We start from the raw sequence: 18168 nt of genomic DNA on the forward strand, positions 1-18168 counted from the left end.
ATCCAGTACATCTGGTACAGTCCCTCATCCTGCAAAGGGACATTTCTTCAAGAACAAACCCACAGGGATGCTTGGTCTCTTCCCCACACCCCACCCCAAAGACATGGGCCCTCCTGGTGATGAGCTTTGTACCCTCCCTCGCAGGACAGACACCTGAGGGTATGGAAGAGACTCCCCAACTTCATGATAATTAAGAATAAAGGATTAAGACCCATTTCACCACCAAAGAACCTTACCTAGCAGGTGGAACCAATATGGCAGCTCTGAAGCTTTGGGAGCTGTCCAGAGTTCTGATTCACTCTGGTGCTCAGTTATCCAGACCCCATTTCTGGCTAGGATACCTTCTCCTGCCTTATTTTATTTAACTATTTGATTTATTTAACGACACTTATCAAATCGTTACTACACACTGAGATTGTTATAAGTGCTTTACAAATATTAACTCACTTAATTCTCATAACAATACTAAAAAGATACAATTATTATTATCTCCATTTTATAAACACAGAAACTGAGTCACAGAGTAACTGAGTAATCCTTGCCCCAGTTCACTGACTAAAGCCAGGATTCAAACCCAGTTATATGATTCCAAGAGTCCTGAAATCCTGCCACCCGGATAGCCTACCCTGGACATCCTGTATTGGCTGGCTACCGAACACTGCAGCCAGGCACCACACACACCCAGACAATTTCCTGAGCCCGGCATGTTCCATCTGGGGAAAGGTTTATACTCATAAGCAGCATTATGTATTGGACAGGGCTCTGACCAAGTTCCAGTGCAGATTCTGCTACATGTGAGCTTTGTGCTTTTAGACACATCTCTCAAACACTGTGCCAGTTTTCTTATCTCTTAAATGTTAGTAACAACTCTGGCTCTATAGATTTTTCTAGCAAGCTGCTATGGGAACAAATACACAGTAAATTTTTAAAAAACTACACAAGCCAAGATGCTATGGACAAATATAGGTGGTACTATTCTTGGGGAAGCTGAATCATAAAGAGGTTAAGAGCTCAATTCTGATATTAGGTTGACTATTTTCGATCCTGAACCCACCATCTGCCCTATGACCTTGGACAAGGAGCTTCACCTTTATGAGTTTCAGTCTTCTCCTCTATGAAATGATATCACAGCAGTGCCTATGTCATAGGATTGCTGTGAGGGTTAAATGAGATGACATGGGTTACAATAGCGGCTGGCACACAGTAAGAGCACAGACTGAGATACTATCAAATGGTGGTGGCATGCGGTGTTGTGCCCCCACACGCACTCTTGGTCCAGTCGTGCCATTGTTTGCCTCTATGACATTCTACCCAGCTCCAGAGTAGGGTGGATGGCCGGGCGCAGTGGCTCCTGCCTGTAATCCTGGCACTCTGGGAGGCTGAGGCGGGAGGATCACTTGAACTCCAGAGTTTGAGACCAGCCTGAGCAAGAGCAAGACCCCGTCTCTATACAAAATAGAAAAATTAGCTGGGCATCGTGGCATGCACCAAGCTAAGAAAGGAGGATTGCTTGAGCCCAGGAGTTGGAGGTTGCAGTGAGCTATGATGATGCCACTGCACTCTACCCCAGGTGGCAGAGGGAGATTCTGTCTTTAAAAAAAAAAAAAAAAGAAAAGAAAAGAAAACAGAGTAGGGTGGTCAGGATCAGCCTGTAGCCACCTTGAGTTCTTTGGCTCCCTGCTGAGTTACCCAAATGTGCAGTTATCCGTTTGTTTATTCTAATATTGATTCTGCAATGAGTGGACTCCTGAGTACCCACTGTGTGCAGTATAAGACATGACCTCCTCCTTGCAGGAATCTGGTTTTATGGAAAACACACTAGGAATAACTCTGACGTGAGAGGAGAGAGCCGGGGCTCTGGTCCAGTGCCAGGTAAGCGCAGGTGCTCAGCACATCCCGGCTCCCGTTTTCTCTGCTCTGCGGTGGGTCCTCTCCCACGGGTGTGGGAGGCTATCTGAACCCCGGGGCTCTGCAGGGCTGTGCCTGCCTAACTGCTGTGCGCCCAGCCTCTTTCCTCTTCTCCCAATTATGGGTTGACCCTGCTCCATCTTTGGCTCTGGGTCTTTTGTCTGTTTTTCTATCAAATATGTCTTTCGCAGACTCACTGTGCATCTCTCACACTTTACGTCTGGCCCTGTCCTGCCTGGATCTGCTGTCTCCAGGTCCCTTTCTAGGGGTCTCTGCCTCTCTCTGCCCCATCCGTCCTGCTCTCCCTCCTCATCCTGAAATCTCTTGCTCTCTCCTCTCTCTCTGGGTCTCATTTTCTCTGGCTGGATGTGCCTCTTTCTCAACCTCTCTCACCTTTGTGGGCTTCTCTTTCCCCACCGGCTCTCTGCTCTTCAGGACCTCTCCACACGCACCCCCTGCCCCTGGCAGGTCCTCCCTGCTCCCCTAGTGTCCTCCCTCCCCTGAGTCACTGTGTCTCTCCCACCGTCTGCCTCTCTCTTGCTCTGTGTGTGTGTGTGTGTGTGTGTGTGTGCATGCGTGGACCCCTCTCCTTCTCTGCCTTCTCGTACCTTCCCTGTCTCTGTGGCTGCTCTGCCCGCATCTCCCTGACACGATCTCTCTCCCTTTCTGGGTCTCCTCCCACCCCCGCTCTCCACACTCGGCCTTCACGTCTGCACTCTGGCAACAATGGGCTTGTCCCCTGAGAGAAAACACACACACACACACACACACACACACACACGCACGCGCACACACATACACACACACACACACACACACGGAAGCAGCAGCTGAAATAGCTCCATTTGGAGTCATTCAGGTAGAGAGTGGCGCTGCGTGTCGGCTCCATGTCTCTGCCCTGCGTCCCTTCCCGCAGCACATGGTCCTCCCAACGGGACCCACGGAGACCACAAAAGGCTTCGTTTGGATAAATGTCCTGGTTATTGATTTTGCTTTTCGTCTTCTGGTGACTGTCCCCAGCATGCTAATTCTCCTCCCTGGTGACCTCTGGTGCAGACACGGTTCTAGCATCTACTTCACCCTCACTGAGCCCTGACACGGCCCAGACTAAGCGCCAGGCTGAGCCTCACCCACTGTCACCACAACCCTGGCCTCAACCCCAGACTGACTCTGCCCCTGGCCAAAGCCTGGATACTCCCTTTAAGCACAACCTCCGATGCCATAGGAAAGTCTCCTCCCCTGGGGCCTCTATTTCTGCGGGATCTACAGGACTCTGGAGCAGGGACTCTCCTTGTCCCATGCCAGGAAGGCTCTGCCTCCAGCTCTAGAGCCCAGGGCTTGGTCACCCTCTCCAGACGGCCCCTGCAACACCATCCATTGGCAGTCCCAGGATGTCCTTCTTGCCAAGGACCTAGATGCGCATTGCTGGGGCCTCTGGGATTCAGATTGCTAATCCGCACTTGGCACTATTTATCACGTGCCCCCATGTCCCACCCACGGCCATCACTGCCACTGTCTTCACCACAGGTGGCAGTCCCCACTCAGCCTGTCCCCAGAACCTTTGGAGCTGGCTTGATGGCATTCTCTTCTCCACTTCCCCTCCCCCAATGGGGGAAAGACAGAGGAGGGGGGCGGGGGACCCTGACACCCTGTGTTTTGCTTCTGTGATGGCTCCTGTGCCCAGGAATAACCACCCACATGCCCACAGTGACATCCTCCACTCCATCCAGGAGACAAGCAATGCTCCCCCTACCATGCTACAGATGAGGAACGGGAGGTTCAGGGACTCAAGACTTGCCTGAGATCAGACGGCAGCCAGTCAGTCAGTGACACGAACCTGAGGAAAACCTGAGTCCTCCGATCCCAGAGGACTCACATCACTTTCTCCTATTTGCTCTTCTCTCTCCTCAGGGCTGGAAAGCCCCAGGGAGGCTGCGTGATCACAGCAAAAGCCCAGCTCCAGAGGAGAAGACTGGCATGTGCCCCCACATCCCTCATTCTCTGTGAGACCCGGCCCTGCCGCAGAGCCTTTGTCTGTAAAACGGGGTTATGGGGCCCTGCACTACCTTCCTGTCCTGTTTGCTCCGGGAGACTAGGGAGTTCAGGCCCCAGCCTCCCGCGGAGGACCAGCCGGGCTGGGCACTGGAAGGGCAAGAAACCCAGGACACAGCAGACAGGGGCAAAGGCAAAAAGGCGCACACCTCCAGCCTCTAGCCCCAAAGGTTCCCTGTCCCTGCTGAGGGAGACAGTCCCATGCTCTGCTCTCGGTCAAGCTACCCAGGGCCAGATGTGCTCTGAAAGCAAACCCTGGCTCCACCACCACCCCCACACTCACCCTCACCCCATCCCCGGCCCTGCCAACATCCTCCTCCCTGTGGCCGCCAGGGACTGTCCTGCTTGCACACATTCGTGGAGGGGGGTTGCTATTTAGATGCCAGGAGGAAAATCAAAAGAAATCAAATATTTCCCATCAAAGTGACAGAATGGCCTGGACACTATAGCCAACAGGGTCTTGTGAGGCCGAACGTTTAGAAAAGAGCCTTCAAAGTGAAATCCCACATCCTCATTTCACAGACAGAGAGCTATGCACCTGGCCACGGTCACAGAGAACCTCAGGGGGAGGCTGGGCCAAGAATTTGGATCTCCTGCCTGCTAGTCCAAGGCACTTGCGATCAGACCACCTCCTCGCAGGTAAGTGCATGTAAGCACCTTCGTCTGCACCTTGATGTCCGGGGACTTTCAAGACTGCTCTAATTGGAGTGTTCTTTGCATCTAAGTAGAATGTTAAAGGTAAGGATGCAGCTGATATTTTCTCAATGAAAACATACATTTGCCATAGAAACAGACCATCAGCTGGGCACAGTGGCTCAGGCCTGTAATCCTAGCACTCTGGGAGGCCAAGGCCAAGGATCACTTGAGCTCAGGAGTTCAAGACCAGCCTGAGCAAGATTGAGACCCTGTCTCTACCAAAAATAGAAAAAATTAGCCTGGCATGGTAGCATGCACCTGTAGTCCCAGCTACTTGGGAGGCTGAGGCAGGAGGATCACTTGAGCCCAGGAGTTTGAGGTTGCTGTGAGCTGTGATGACACCACTGCACTCTACCCAGGGCGACAGAGCCAGACTCTGTCTCAAAAAAAAAAAAAGAAAAAGAAAAGAAAGAAAGAAAGATAGAAAAAGAAACCACACCCCAGATAAACTCATCTGACACCAAAGGGGCTGCTCTTGCCCCAACTTTTCATCCTTTCATGGATGGAGACTCCAAAAGACATTTTCATTTCCCTCTAGAACTTAGCATTTCATGGCCAGGAACGCTATGAAATCTGGGCTGTCCTAACAGGTCAGCCTTCCCTCCTTGGCCCACCAAGCCCTTGTTACTCACAGCTACTGGCCAGACCACCTGTCACCCAGCAATCTTCATCCCCCACTACAAGGGGCTCAGTCACTCCAGGTCCAGGCATGGCTCCATTCTGAGGGTCCATCCTACACTAGAGATCCTGAGTTCTGTGTCTCTGGCCTCCTCTGGGACAGGAGCAGAAGTAGGCAACACCAAGCCTGGACAGGAGAGCAGGTGCAGAGGACGTCAACTGCCTCCCACTACACAGGTGACTGGGTCCAGTCTCCTCCCTCTGCCTGTGGGGGTCGTGGACCCGCATCACTGAGCCGACACCTCCCTCCCTCACCCTGGCCACGCGGGCCTTCCTGCTGTCACTCAAAGACACCAAGCTCGTGCCTCCCATAAACGCTTTGCAGTGGCTGTTCCCACTGTCCAGAATGCTCTTCCCCTAGACCAGCACGTGGCTCCTTTGTCAATATTCAGCTCTCACCTCAGGGCCACACCCTCTAGGACCCTCCTGCAGACACAAAGTCACTTTCTCACATCCCCTTACATTATATGGAGGAGTCTCCATTTTTTAAAACAGCATTACTGAGGTATAATTGACATTTATCAACTACGCAGATTTAAAATGTACAGTTGGATATGTTGTGACACACATATATGCCCATAACACCATCACCGCAATGGAGACGGTGAAGGTGTGCCCACCGATGGACATTTGGGGTATTTGCAGATTGGGGCTATGATAAACAAAGCCAGTAGAAACCTTCTTGGGCAACTCTGTAGATAGACATGTGCTTTCTTTTTCTCAGGGCGATGTCCAGCAGCAGGAGGGCTGGGTCACATGGTGTCAAGCAGGATGAACTTTCTAAGCAGCAGCAACCTATTTTCCAAAATGGTTGGACCAGTGTATGTTCCCAGCAGCAGAGTTTGAAAGTCCCAATTTCTCCACATCCTGGGCAGTAGTTTTAATTAGCCGTTCTGATTAGCCATGCTAATAGCATGTAGGGGTATGTTATTGCAGCTATAATTTGCATTTCTCTAATGACTAATGATGCAGGGCATCTTTTCATGTGCTTATTTGCTATTCATATATCTTCCTAGGTGAAGTGTCTTTTCCTTTATGTTATTTTGTTTATGGTAATTCTCAGTATAATTCATTTGCTTGCTCATAATTGTATTTGCTCCCACTCCCCACCCACCGCCACTAAGCTGGAAGCTCCGTGAGGCCGAGACAGCCTGCTTGCTCCTCTGGGCTCCCTACACCTGGAATAGCGCCTGGCACTTAACGGGCAGACGCTCAATGAATACTTGTTGAAAGAGTGAATGACTCAGGCTGAACTCTAACTCCCACTCTGCCTCTTTGTGTGGCCCTGAATAAGTTTCCCTGGACTCAGTTTCCCAGTTTGTAAAATGGGCGAGGGGTGTTTGACTCAAAATCCTTGAGGGGCCTCCCAGCTCTGGCTTGGTCTGGGTTTGAGGCCTCATCTCCTCTTGGCCACCCAGGGTTCTCCCTCACTCTGCAGCTTCCAACCTCAGTGGAGCTGGGAGGGGGCCCCCAGATAGCCTTTGACTGTATGGACAGGAGAGGGAGAGGCACTTCTCTCGAATCTGGGAGCCTGGACCCCAGAGCCCACCCTGCAGCATCCATTCAGAGGCACCAGGCGCCCCAGGGCACAGGCCTGCTGCCTCTGCCCGGGGAGCTGGCGTCCTGCCCAGGAGTTGTTAGCACCATAGTCCTGCCAGACTGTTCCCTGGCCCTGCCCATGCCTTACATATACAACCAGAGCCCCCAGAACCTAACAGTCTCCCCTCTTGTTCTCTGACCATAAGCTCTGAGGGCCTCTCATCCCTCCAGATGCACCTGGTGCTGGGCCGATGGGCCGGCGCTGATGACATCAGGAAGACCCCGATGTCAGTGACAAGTCAAAGGAAAAGGAACGACCTGGACACTAAACTCCTGAGTTCCAGCCCCTCCACTCCCACCTTGATGTGTGATCTTGGGAGGTCCTTTCCATGCTCTGGCCTCAGTTTCCCCATCAGTGCATTGAGGAGGAGGAGGGCATAATGTTCCAAGGGCCTGTTCAGTGCTGACACCCAGCAATGTGGAGCCTTCCAGGCTAAATCCCCATTGGTTTCTTGTTCCTCTGGTCGTTTCTGTATCGGTTGGGGGGGCAGGGTTGTGGGGTTACAACGGGAGTTACAGGCAGAAGAGGAGGCACATTCCCGGGAGCTCTCAGGGACAGAAGGACGTCCAAGCGGCCATGAGGCTATGCCACACCCAGGCAGCATGAAGCCCAGAGTGGGCTGCCAGCGCTCAGCTGGTCTCTGTAGGGAGACACAGACAGGGTCACCTGTGGACACCACACATGGAGCAACCACTGGACTGGACGCTCATGGTAGCCAAGAAGTTATCCGAGGGGCTCACGGGGAACCCAGGGAGCCTCGAAGGCTCCGGGAGAGAGTGGGGCCGGAGTTGGCATTGGCTCCACAACACTAGAGTTGGAACTGTGGGAGCAACAGCGGGCAGGGCCCTGCCTGAGCAGAGGACAGAGACCACACTCAAGGCCAGGTTGGGGCTCAGCCTGGGCCAGAGAACAGAGGGCGGGGAAGTGGCCCTTCGAGGGATGCTCAAAAACCCGGACGCCCATGGCCTGGCCCCGGACACAGAGCGCCGGCTGGGTCGAGCCGGTTCCTGAGAGAGAGAAAAAGGATGGCTACACTTCCTACTGCCTCGAGCCAAGGAAACACGCAGGGGCCCTTGTCCAGGGCGGCTACATGGAGCAGAGGGGAGGTCAGGGGTTGGCAAACCAGAACTAAAGCAACCCCGGCCGCTGCTGGGGTGATCGTGTGCTTAGGGGCAGAGAGGCTCTGGGAGAGGTGAGATGGAGGGAGACTGCGGAGACAAGAGGTCCCCTGGGGTGCAGAGAGGTGGAAGACAGGGAAGAAGGGGACAGCCTGGGAGAGCAGAGAGAAGAAAAGGCGGCGATGAGGAAAAAAAGAAGGAAAGAGAAGGCAAGGCCACCAACGAGGGGGAGCGGGAGGTGCCAGTTACTGCAGAAAGAGAGGCGAGGTCAGGGAGGAGAGGACAGAGGCGGCTGAGTGGGGCTGAGGGAGCAGCAGCCAGCAGGGAGGGGAGCGAGAAGTATCCACAGCTCCTTGCAGGAAAAGCCGGTGAGTAGGACCCCGAGGGACAGCACTGACCCTCGTGCCACTCACAGACATCTCCCAAAGCAAGCTGCCATCGTCAGGTGAGAACACTGAGCCCTGATGAACTGCAAAATCATTTTAAATAAAAGTCTAAGCATCAAAATGCTGAAGCCGCTGTTGTCACACTGTGAGTTCGTTGCCATGGAGAAACTCGGCCCAGCAGCCACACCAATCAGACGCCGGTGGGAGACAGGTCCCACATGGGCTGGTTCAGGGCTGGCACCAGGGAGGGGGTTCTCCACCCAGAGCCAGGACAGCTCCCCAGCTCCCAGCCACACTTCCCTGAAAGTCACCCGAACTGGGTGTCTCCATTTTTGAAGGCACAGAGCTGATGGGGTGGAGAAACTAAGGCCCAGAGAAAGTGAACGACCTGCGAAGGTCGCAGAACAAGTCAATGGCATTGCTGAGACCACATCCCAAGTGTCCTGCCAGATGTCTTCCCAGCACATAGTCTGTTTCTCTTTGAAGACCCCACGTGCCAGGCACTTAAAGCCAGCCCAGTCTCAGGAGTAAGTTAACACCCTAAATGTGGTGACTTCCCAGAGCGGGACCAGGCAGGCTGGGTGGGCACGGGGGACCCTCCTGGGCAGGGAGCGTGCCATTGGCCCTTCTCCCCAACCCCACCCACCCAGCTGAGCATGGCTGGTAAGGGTCTTCTCTCCCCCTTCTGGTGCCCCGCACCTGCCTGCGTGCTCATGCCCCTGAGCCTTTGCTCCAGCTGATTTCTCTGCCTGGAATCCCCAACCCATTTGATGCCCCTTTCTTCAATCCCAGCTTAAACGGCACCCCTTGCTATGCCTCGTGGGCTAGCCACGCCGCAGTGCAGGGGTGATTTCCTCCGCCCCCTAGTCTCCCACCCGGACATCGGACATCGGCAATCATCTTTCCCACACTCCTTGCATCTATGAGGCTGATCTGAAGTCACGTGTGGAGTCACAAGTGAGGCCCCTGCACCCTCATCTCTCACTCCCCTCCCCCCAGCTCACCCCTCTGCCACATGGGCCTTCCTGGAACATTCCTGGAGTGTTCCCCAGTCTTCCCTGCTTCAGGGCCATCACACCTGCTGTCTCTCTTCACCTCCAGCTTCTACCTCTCAGCTCTGCAGAGAGGATGCTAACGACGTTCCTGCCCACACTACATCAGGTGCCCCTCACCGTTCTCCTTGTAACATCTGGTACTTTCTACTTGAAGGCACCATTTCCCACTTGCTATTGTATTTTCCCAGGTCACTGTTTGCTGTCTCTCTGCCGCACCCCCAGTGTCTAGCGTAGTGCCTGGCACGTGTGAGGGGTGCAGCAAATATTTCAAGGAGTGAACACTGAGTGCTGAGCCCCTGCTCTGGGGACACTCCCAGGGTGGGCACGTGTGGAGTGTAGGACCACAGAGAGGGAGGGATGCTAGCGGGGCTTCTAGGAAGGGCGCCGAGCCAGGGATGTGACTCACCTCTAGCATCAAAGAATTCATCATCTGAGCTCTCCACTGAGTCGCTGAGGACATTTCGAAGGTGCCAGGGGGCACCGCCGCCCGGGGGAGGGCCACCTGCCAAAGGGAACACATCCGTTAGCCAAGCCTGAGACGGCGTCCCAGTATGAGGGAGGTGACCCCAGACCCTGCACGTCTGTGCCCTCTCCCTTCAAAGCCTCAGACTTCACGGAGCCCTCCCTCTCCTGGGCTTTCGTTTAAGCCCTAAAAGCCTCTCTGAGAAAGCTCAGCAGGGCAGGCGTAAGTGTGCCCATTGTGCACGTACTGAAACTGGGGTTGGAGGTAGCTAAGAGACTTTGCCAAGGTGACTTTGCTAGGAGACTCCGCCAAGCAGTGCATCAGTCAGCACAGGGGAAGATTTGCTGTGTTAACAAATGATCTCAGCTGCTTTAAAAAGCAATGGCTTATTTCTCGCTCACACACAGTTTGGAAGGAGGATCTGTTCATCACAGTCACACAAAGGCACCACCACCTTATGATGTCACCATCTCAAAACGAAACTTCAAGGTCTGCCCAAGCAGGGGAGAAAAGCACAGAAAATCACACCCAGTCTTAAACATTTCTGCCCAGAAATGACACACTTCTGGTCACATTGCACTGGCTCTGGCCACCAGGCACACATGTCCTGTCCCCAGAGAGACCTGGGTTCTTGTATCAGCAATGGCCCTGCCTCAGTTTCTCCATCTGTTCAATGAGAAACCTGGCAGAGATTGTCCCCTGAAACTCTTCAACTCGACAGCTATTTGAGGAGCCCACATGGCCCACGGTAGGCGTCAATAAGCAAGCAAGAGGGGGACATCCTCCCAGCCACACTAGTTTGCCATACCCTGCCACCCTGCAGCATGCTGGCACTGTCCCCTGCCCAGGTCCCAGAGCATAAACCATTCCTGAAGGCAGAGGCCAGCCCAGGTCCCCAGGGACACAGCCCTCCTGCCGGTCGCCAGCTCTGGCCTCACCCACCACACACTCCCAGAGAAACACCCATCTTGTGCTCCACGGCTTGGAGCCCAGCAAGAAGCATGCTCGGAAACTCAGAAAGGACAGAGGCTGTAGGGAGCACCAACCCGACAGTCACCTCTAGGTGCAAAGCTCGGTCTGCCCCACACTCCCCATAGGGGTCCTCTAAGCTGCTTATCCCCTGTCCCCCCACACCGGTGTGACAGGCTGGCTGAGCAATGTCCCACTCTTGGGCCCTGATTTATTGCAAGGGGGTCAAGAACCCAGATGCACCATAGCTGTGTATTTCTAACATGGATATGGGACAGTTTTCTAAATGTATGCAGAGGAAGTTCCAGCTAGCGCAGTAAGACAAGAAAAAGAAATAAAAGGTAGACAGATGGAAAAGGAAGAAATACAACTGTCTTTATTCTCAAAGACATGGTTGTCCATGTAGAAAATAAAAACTCTATAAAAGCTATTTTTAAAAACCTACTGGAACTAATAACTGAATATAGTAAGATAGCAGGATACAAGTCAACATGCAGAAGTCGGTTGTATTCCCATATGCTAACAGTGAGCAACTGAGACTTGAAAATGCAAAAACAATACTGTTTCCAGTTGCACAAAAGAATACTGAGGTATAAATCAAATGTATGTGGAGATTTCTGTGATTCAAAACATACAATTCCTTAAAATTCTTCCTGAATTACATTAACTTTCTATCTTTTCTCGGTCAACAGATACTAAAGGTCTAAAAACTGTGTTAGCCTAGGCTATATTAACATGCTATGTTAATATACAAATATCCCTTGCCATCCAGATCTACTCCACTCCTAAGATGCTAGAATTTGAGTAGTCAGGAAAGTCACATCATCCTCATCTATTCGGCTCCTGAGTTTTAGTAAGTCAGCAGCAAGTTTGCCTAACAATGGAGTCGTCTGAGGATTTATCCGGATCTATTTGGTTCCTGAGTCTGAACCTCTTGCAAGGGCTCCGCAAGAGGCTCCTGTGTGTGGTGGCCTCATGCATGTACCATACACATTGCAAGAGCACAGGCAGGGACAGTCCCTCTGGTAACTCACGTGTGGGAGCCCGGGGGGAGGACCAGGCAGAGGGGAAGGCTGCAGGGAGGCCAGTTCTCTCCCTCAGAGGAAGCAAGTTCTCCCAGCCAGGGCTGGGCAGGAAAGGAGGGGGCTGGAGGGCATGGAAGGGGGCTTCCCATTCCCCAGGTGCTGGGGACACTGTAGTGAATAAAGGGGACAGGGCGGGGCTTCACAAAGCTCACATTCTGCAGGTGGAAGGGGAATGCCGACCCAGATCAGGTAAACAACAAAGACAATTCCAGCGTAAAACCTCTCCCTTCCTACCCCACCGCGTCCTCCTTCCTCTGTCTCTTACAGTGTAACTGCAGCCCATAGAACAGACGGCTTGAGCACGAGGGTCTGTACATCCACAGAGGGATCAGGAGGAGGGAACCGGCCTCAGTTATCAAAAGAACTTTGTCAGCTATTCCAGCTGCAAATGCTGGATCAACTTGGCATCTCTTTCTCCTCAAATTCATAGCTGATGCTCCTTTCAGATGAATCCTTTATCTTATCACTGTGACTTTCCTTTGTGGTCAAAATATATATTTGAATTTCTTTTCAAATGTATGTTTTATCTTATTTGCTAGCATTCTCCTTGTTTTCAAAATGCACACCTGCATTGGATATTTTATTTTATTTTATTTTATTTTTGAGACAAGGTCTCACTCTGTCACCCAGGCTACGGTACAGTGACATCATTGTAGCTCACAGTAGCCTCCAACTCCTGGGCTCCAGCGATCCTCCTGCCTCAGCCTCCTGAGTAGCTGGTACTACCGGCGTGTACCACTGTGCCAGCCTACATTGTTTTTTTAAATGTATACTATTAAGTTTGTTTAAAGGTGATACAAGGTCTTCCCTCCCTTCAGGCAGGGGCTCCCCAAAACAACTTCTGGAAAGGTGTTGGGGTGGAAGAAACCTCAGTCACATACACCTGTATTTTAAAAAGAACCTATAAAATGGGTATGTTAAGCAGCAGCCGTCAGCCAACGTCTGATGGGAGCTGCTCCCTTCATCTCTCCCCCAGCGTGCAGATTTTTTAGCAAACAGTAAAGGTCACATTTCAAAGAAGGAATCGAGCAACGGACAGAGTGTCTCAGGAGCGGTCAGAGGGGAAGACTTTTCTGAAAAGGTATTAGGTGAGCTGAGGTGTGAATGATGAGAAAGAGCCAGCCGTGCTAAGTGTGTGTGTGTGTGTGTGTGTGTGTGTGTGTTTGCACACATGCATGAGAGCTCATGCACATACATGTGCTATGGACAGGGCAGAATGTGAGGGTAAGAGCCTTCTCGGATACAGGAAGTGCAAGAGCAAATTTGCACATGAGCTTGGCATATCCGAGGGGCAGAAAGAAGCCTATGTGGCTGGAGCCAATGACGGAAGGAGACAGGAATGAGAGGAAGTGGCAGAGGAAATGGAGCCGGACCTGTTGTGGAGGGAAGCTTGCAACAAGTGGGTTATAAGTTTCCTCCCACCGTCCAGTGTCTATCACCTCCAAACTTCAAGAAGAGAGGAGTACAGACGCCCAAGAGGGTCAGAAAGTCTCCCGGGGGTGAGGGCTTCAGGTCAGGTGTGCTCAGGCCACACAGGTGCCTGAGAGTCAGAGCAGGTGGGCATGATGACCCCAGAACGTTGAGGGCAAAGGACCAGCAGCACAGCCTCCTTGAGGCGGGTCCCTGCTACATTTCTCTGCATTTTCTGGGTCCAGTATGTGGTCCCACGTGGAAGGGGGCCAGGAAGTGTTTGACAAACAAGTGAATGAATACAAATGATCTGCTGAGTGTGTACACGTGCCGCACAATCTGCTAGCTGCTTGCCAGACACCATCTTCATTTCCAGGTCTTATCTAAAGCCTTCCCATTCAAGCCCAGCGGAATGGGCGTAATGAATCCCCCTTACAGCTAAGGAAACAGAGGCTCAGAGATGTGAAAGCATTTGCTCCAGGACATAAAGCTGGTAAGTGATGGAGGCAGGATTTGAACCAGATCCGACTCCAGCATTTGAGCTCACCAGGCCGGGCTGCTCTGCAGAAGAGCTCGGGACAGGGGCCCAGTCTTCCCCTCTCTCCACCGCCTGCTCTGTTGGCCAATAGCAACCCTTCCACATGCAGCTGGCTAGCTGGGCAAGGGGCCAGAGGCCTGCCCCCGGCTCCTCACAGGGGCCTCAGCCATGGGGGCTCAGCTGCCCCAGTTCTAGAACCATCTGCCCACCAGGTCTACAAAGTAGTGTCTGGGTACCCTCGTGTCTGTGGGAAAATCTAAATGGATGTCTACATTCCTATATAGATGTGTCTAGTATTAGTCAAGCATCTGTTGCTGTGTCTGCATGGCTGTGTGTGTGTGTGTGTGTGTGTCTCTACATTACTTGGACAGTGTGAGCTTCCCAACCCACCACTCCCCCTGGCTAAGACTCCTCCTAAGACATATTCATGCAGTGTGACCTCAGATATTCTCTCACTCTCTCATTCTCTTTCACTCCCTCTCTCTCCCTCCCTCCTTCACAGATGAATGCAGACTAGCTCCAGCCATGGGTGCAAATTTAGCAGACAGGTTAGAACACCATGGGCCTTGGAGCAGCACAAACCTTGGTTCAGGGCCACCACTTACTAGCTATGACATGAGGCAAGTTAACTTCTCTGAGCCTCACTTTTCTCAACTGTAAAATGGGTGTCATAACCTTTCCCTCACTGTCAGGAGATTTAAATGATATCAGCCACCAACGTGTCCAGCCCATGGCCTGGCACTTGGGAGAGGTGACCCTTGACAGCTACAGGAGCAAGGATTGAGGCAAGGCTAGCCCACCTGTGGGGCTTCGAGACAGCTGCCAGGAGCCCTCCCCAAGGAGGTCCTTCTGTGTCCTCCACATTTACTTAAAACCCTAAATCAGGATTAAAGAGAAGGATGTCCCTAACCTTCCCCTAGCAATCGAGAGAGAAGCAAATGACCCTTCGCCCCAGCGATGCCGGCACAGCTCCAAGCTGGGCCCTGCCGTGGGAAGGGCTGCTGGGAGCCGCCCCCTCCCTCTCTGGGCCTGTCTACCCACCTCAGGTGCACGTGGTCTCCTAGGCCTGGTCACCGGCCTGGGTGTCCCCAGCATGGGTGTAGATCATCAGCTCCACCCCCCACGTTCCCCGTCTTAGCCCTGGCTCCCGGGGACACAGGGGACAGGCAGACAGACAGACAGACAGGAGCCTTCTGTGAGTGTCCTGCCCTATGCCGGGCCGCCAGGGCAGCTCCAGCCTGAGGGCAAAATCCCCACCTGAAGGGAGACGCAGCCCTGCGCGCAGGAGCCTGTCTGAAGGGAAAGACGGTCCACGGCCAGGAAAGCCCTGGCGCGGCGAGGTGAGGGATGAAGGTGTTGGCCTACTCTTCCTGGGCCAGACCTTGGGCCAGATGGTGCCGGGGAGGAAGGAGTGGGGGACAGAGATGAACTGGAACAGCCCCCGCCCTTGGGAGCACACAGGCCTGGACCGCCTCACCTGTGTCCATGGGCAGCCCCCGGCAAGTGTGGACCCCACCTCCCTGAGGCAGAGACCCCTGAATGCTGGAGGGGCCCGGAGGCTTCCTGGAGCAGGGAGACCCCAGCTGAGCCTTAAAGGGAGGGGTGGGCAGAGTTGGCCAGGCTGAGACAGGGCAGGAGGGAGGGAGAGAGACAGGCCAAAACAATCGAGCCATTTCCAGGAGAGGCTGGATCTAGAACTTGCTCCTCAAGAGTAAGGAGCCTGGCTCATCAGGGCAAAGGAGGGGATATGGGCATCTGTTGGCAGCCATGGCTCTGGGGCCGTGCGAATAACACATGCAATTTCTAGACCTCCAGGGAGGAACAAGTGCATCTGAGTGTGACCGTGATAGATGCAAAGCGCTGGGCCAGCGCCTGCACCTCCTGCCCTGCTGGCCCCTGTCTGTGGCCTCAGAGTCCACGCCCAGCCCTGCCCATGGCTGCATCTGAAACCACGGCCTGGCAATGCCTGTCGGGCTCACGCCATGAGCACCTGGGTCTCACTCCTGGCAATCCATGTGGCTGAACGAATCAGCCCTGGGACCTCCCGTGGGCAGTGAGAGCCCCCTGGGACATGTGAAGCCCGAGCACACACATGGCTCACGTGGCCACACACACACACACACACACACACACTCTTAGTCTCACACTCCACTGCTGTCGGCTCTGCCCTGGGGGCCCTGAGGTCCTAATGCAGAGTGTGGAGTGCAGACTTCAGAGAGTCTCCCACAGACAGGCGGTGACTCCGAAGGCCACCTCCTCCCTGTCTCCTCCTCCCTGGAGGGAATCACTGTCCCACTCCCACTTGGGCTGGTTCCAATCCCAGTCCTGCCACTTACCAAACAGTGATCTTAGTAAATGGTACTAAACCATCTGTGCCTCAGTTTCCTCCTCTGTAAAATGGGAGTAATATTCGTACTTACACAGTGTTGCAATGAGGATTAAATGAATGAATATTTGAAAAAGGTTTAGCACAGTTCCTGGCACTCCATCTGTGCTATAAAAGGGTTAAATAAAATAATAAATCGTGATTATCCAAGGACTTTTCTTTAGTTCTTTCACAAGTGGAAGCGTCCAAGGGTGGGCCCTTCTCCTCCACCCGAAGGCTGGAGGTGCCTGGCCCCACCCACACTCAAGGGGCCGACCCTGCTCTCCTCCGCTCCCTGAGCTGTGCCTCATCTGCCTCCACACCTGAGCTCCCTCGGGCCAGGGCCGCTCTCCTTCTAGTCTCTCCTCCCACCAGCGTGGGCTCCAGCAGCTCGTCCCCTGGGAAGCCTTCCACACCACGTTCTTCCTCTCCAGGCCTTTGCTTCTGCAGGTCCTGACACCCGGAATGTCCTCCATCCCCCCACCCCACCCCCAATTCCCATTCACTCCTGAAGAATCAGCTGGAAGCCTTCCTTGACCCCTGAGGCTGGGCAGGATGCCTCCCCTGTGCTCCCGTAAATCCAGTGTCTGTGGCCATCAGAACACCTATGTGCAGGCCAGGCCGACATCTGCCTGCCCTGCCGGGGTGTGGATTCCCCTGGGCAGATGCCTGGTAGGAACCCAGATCTGTAGCCTCTGACAGCAAAGGGCAGGGCACAGAGAAGGCTCTTGCTATGCTTAGTGCAGCCCAGCACAGGGAAGATCTCAGGAAGGCACCCTCTCAAACGGCATGTCCTTAGGCTTCCTCTCTGGGTCAGGGTGAGTTTGGGGACCAGACCAGTCCGGGGGCAGCCAGCCCATACCCAGCCTTGAAGGGGCTGTGGAGCCACCCAGGGAGGGACAAGGCCAGGAGAAGCTGCTTCCAGAAAAAGGCATTATTGAAAGAAACCAGTGCTGGTTGGGGGTTGGTTGCTATAGAAACATGTCCTAACTATCTCCCAAACTGCTATATGTGCCACTGATGAGCTTGTGTGCTGGGCTGTTTCAGGGGACACACCAGGAGCCTGGAAGGGCCTATGTGCTGGGGTACACAGCATCGTGAAGGCCCGGGAAGGAACCCGCCTCCAGGCAGGTCCATCAGCCCCGTGAGCCGAGCACTCCAGGATCGCGGCTGAGACTTCAGGCTGCAGGGCCATCCTGAGACCACTCAGGCCCCGAGACTAGCCACGGCCCAGACCTTCTCCTCAACCACAGCCCTTGACGCTAGGCCGCAGATTGAGTCACAGCCCTGGCCACAGACGAGGCCACAACCCCAGTCACAAACCACACTGTGAATCTGACCACAGACCCAGCTACAAACGGAGCTTTGACCCAGTCATGGACCAAGCAACACGGTCCGTCACAGACCGAGCCCCGATCCTGGCCACGGATGGTACCCGGCACAAGCAAGGGGCCATATCGAATAACTTTAAGGATATTCTCATAGCTAACACTCCAAATTCTGTACAGCGTGGCATACTGCCGCCTGGGACTTCCACGGCCCTCCCTGCCTGTCATCTCCAGGACAGCCCAGGGAGGTCAGGAAAGAAAGGCTTCCGATCCCTGCTGACAGATGGGAAAACTGCAGCTCAGAGAAGCAAACCGACTTGCCTACCGCCACACCGCCTGTTTCTGGGGGACGGGTGGGGGTGGGGGTTAGAGCCCCAGTCTGCAAGCAGGGCACAATTGGCCAAACCAGTTGCTTTGGAAAAGATGTGCTTTTTGAAGACCTGCTGGTATGTCATAAATATGCCATTTAAATACCCATTAATTACCTTATTTAGGAGATAATTAGTGATTAATAGCT

The 18168-nt window shown here is 53.6% G+C and overlaps 1 protein-coding gene across 1 annotated transcript in view; it reads right to left on the minus strand.

The window, feature by feature from the left end:
- The window catches only part of PITPNM3 (PITPNM family member 3), a 73204-nt gene extending 62245 nt beyond the window's left edge, over window positions 1–10959 (minus strand). The window contains exons 1-2 of the mRNA XM_069483102.1: window positions 10899–10959; window positions 9900–9995 (exon numbers count right to left, since the gene is read on the minus strand). Of these exons, the coding sequence (XP_069339203.1) occupies window positions 9900–9995; window positions 10899–10959 (157 nt within the window). The remainder of the gene's footprint in view (window positions 1–9899; window positions 9996–10898) is intronic.
- Between the last annotated feature and the right edge of the window lie 7209 nt (window positions 10960–18168).

Source organism: Eulemur rufifrons, chromosome 9 (genome assembly GCF_041146395.1).
Source record: "Eulemur rufifrons isolate Redbay chromosome 9, OSU_ERuf_1, whole genome shotgun sequence".
Taxonomy (NCBI): Eukaryota; Metazoa; Chordata; class Mammalia; order Primates; family Lemuridae; genus Eulemur; species Eulemur rufifrons.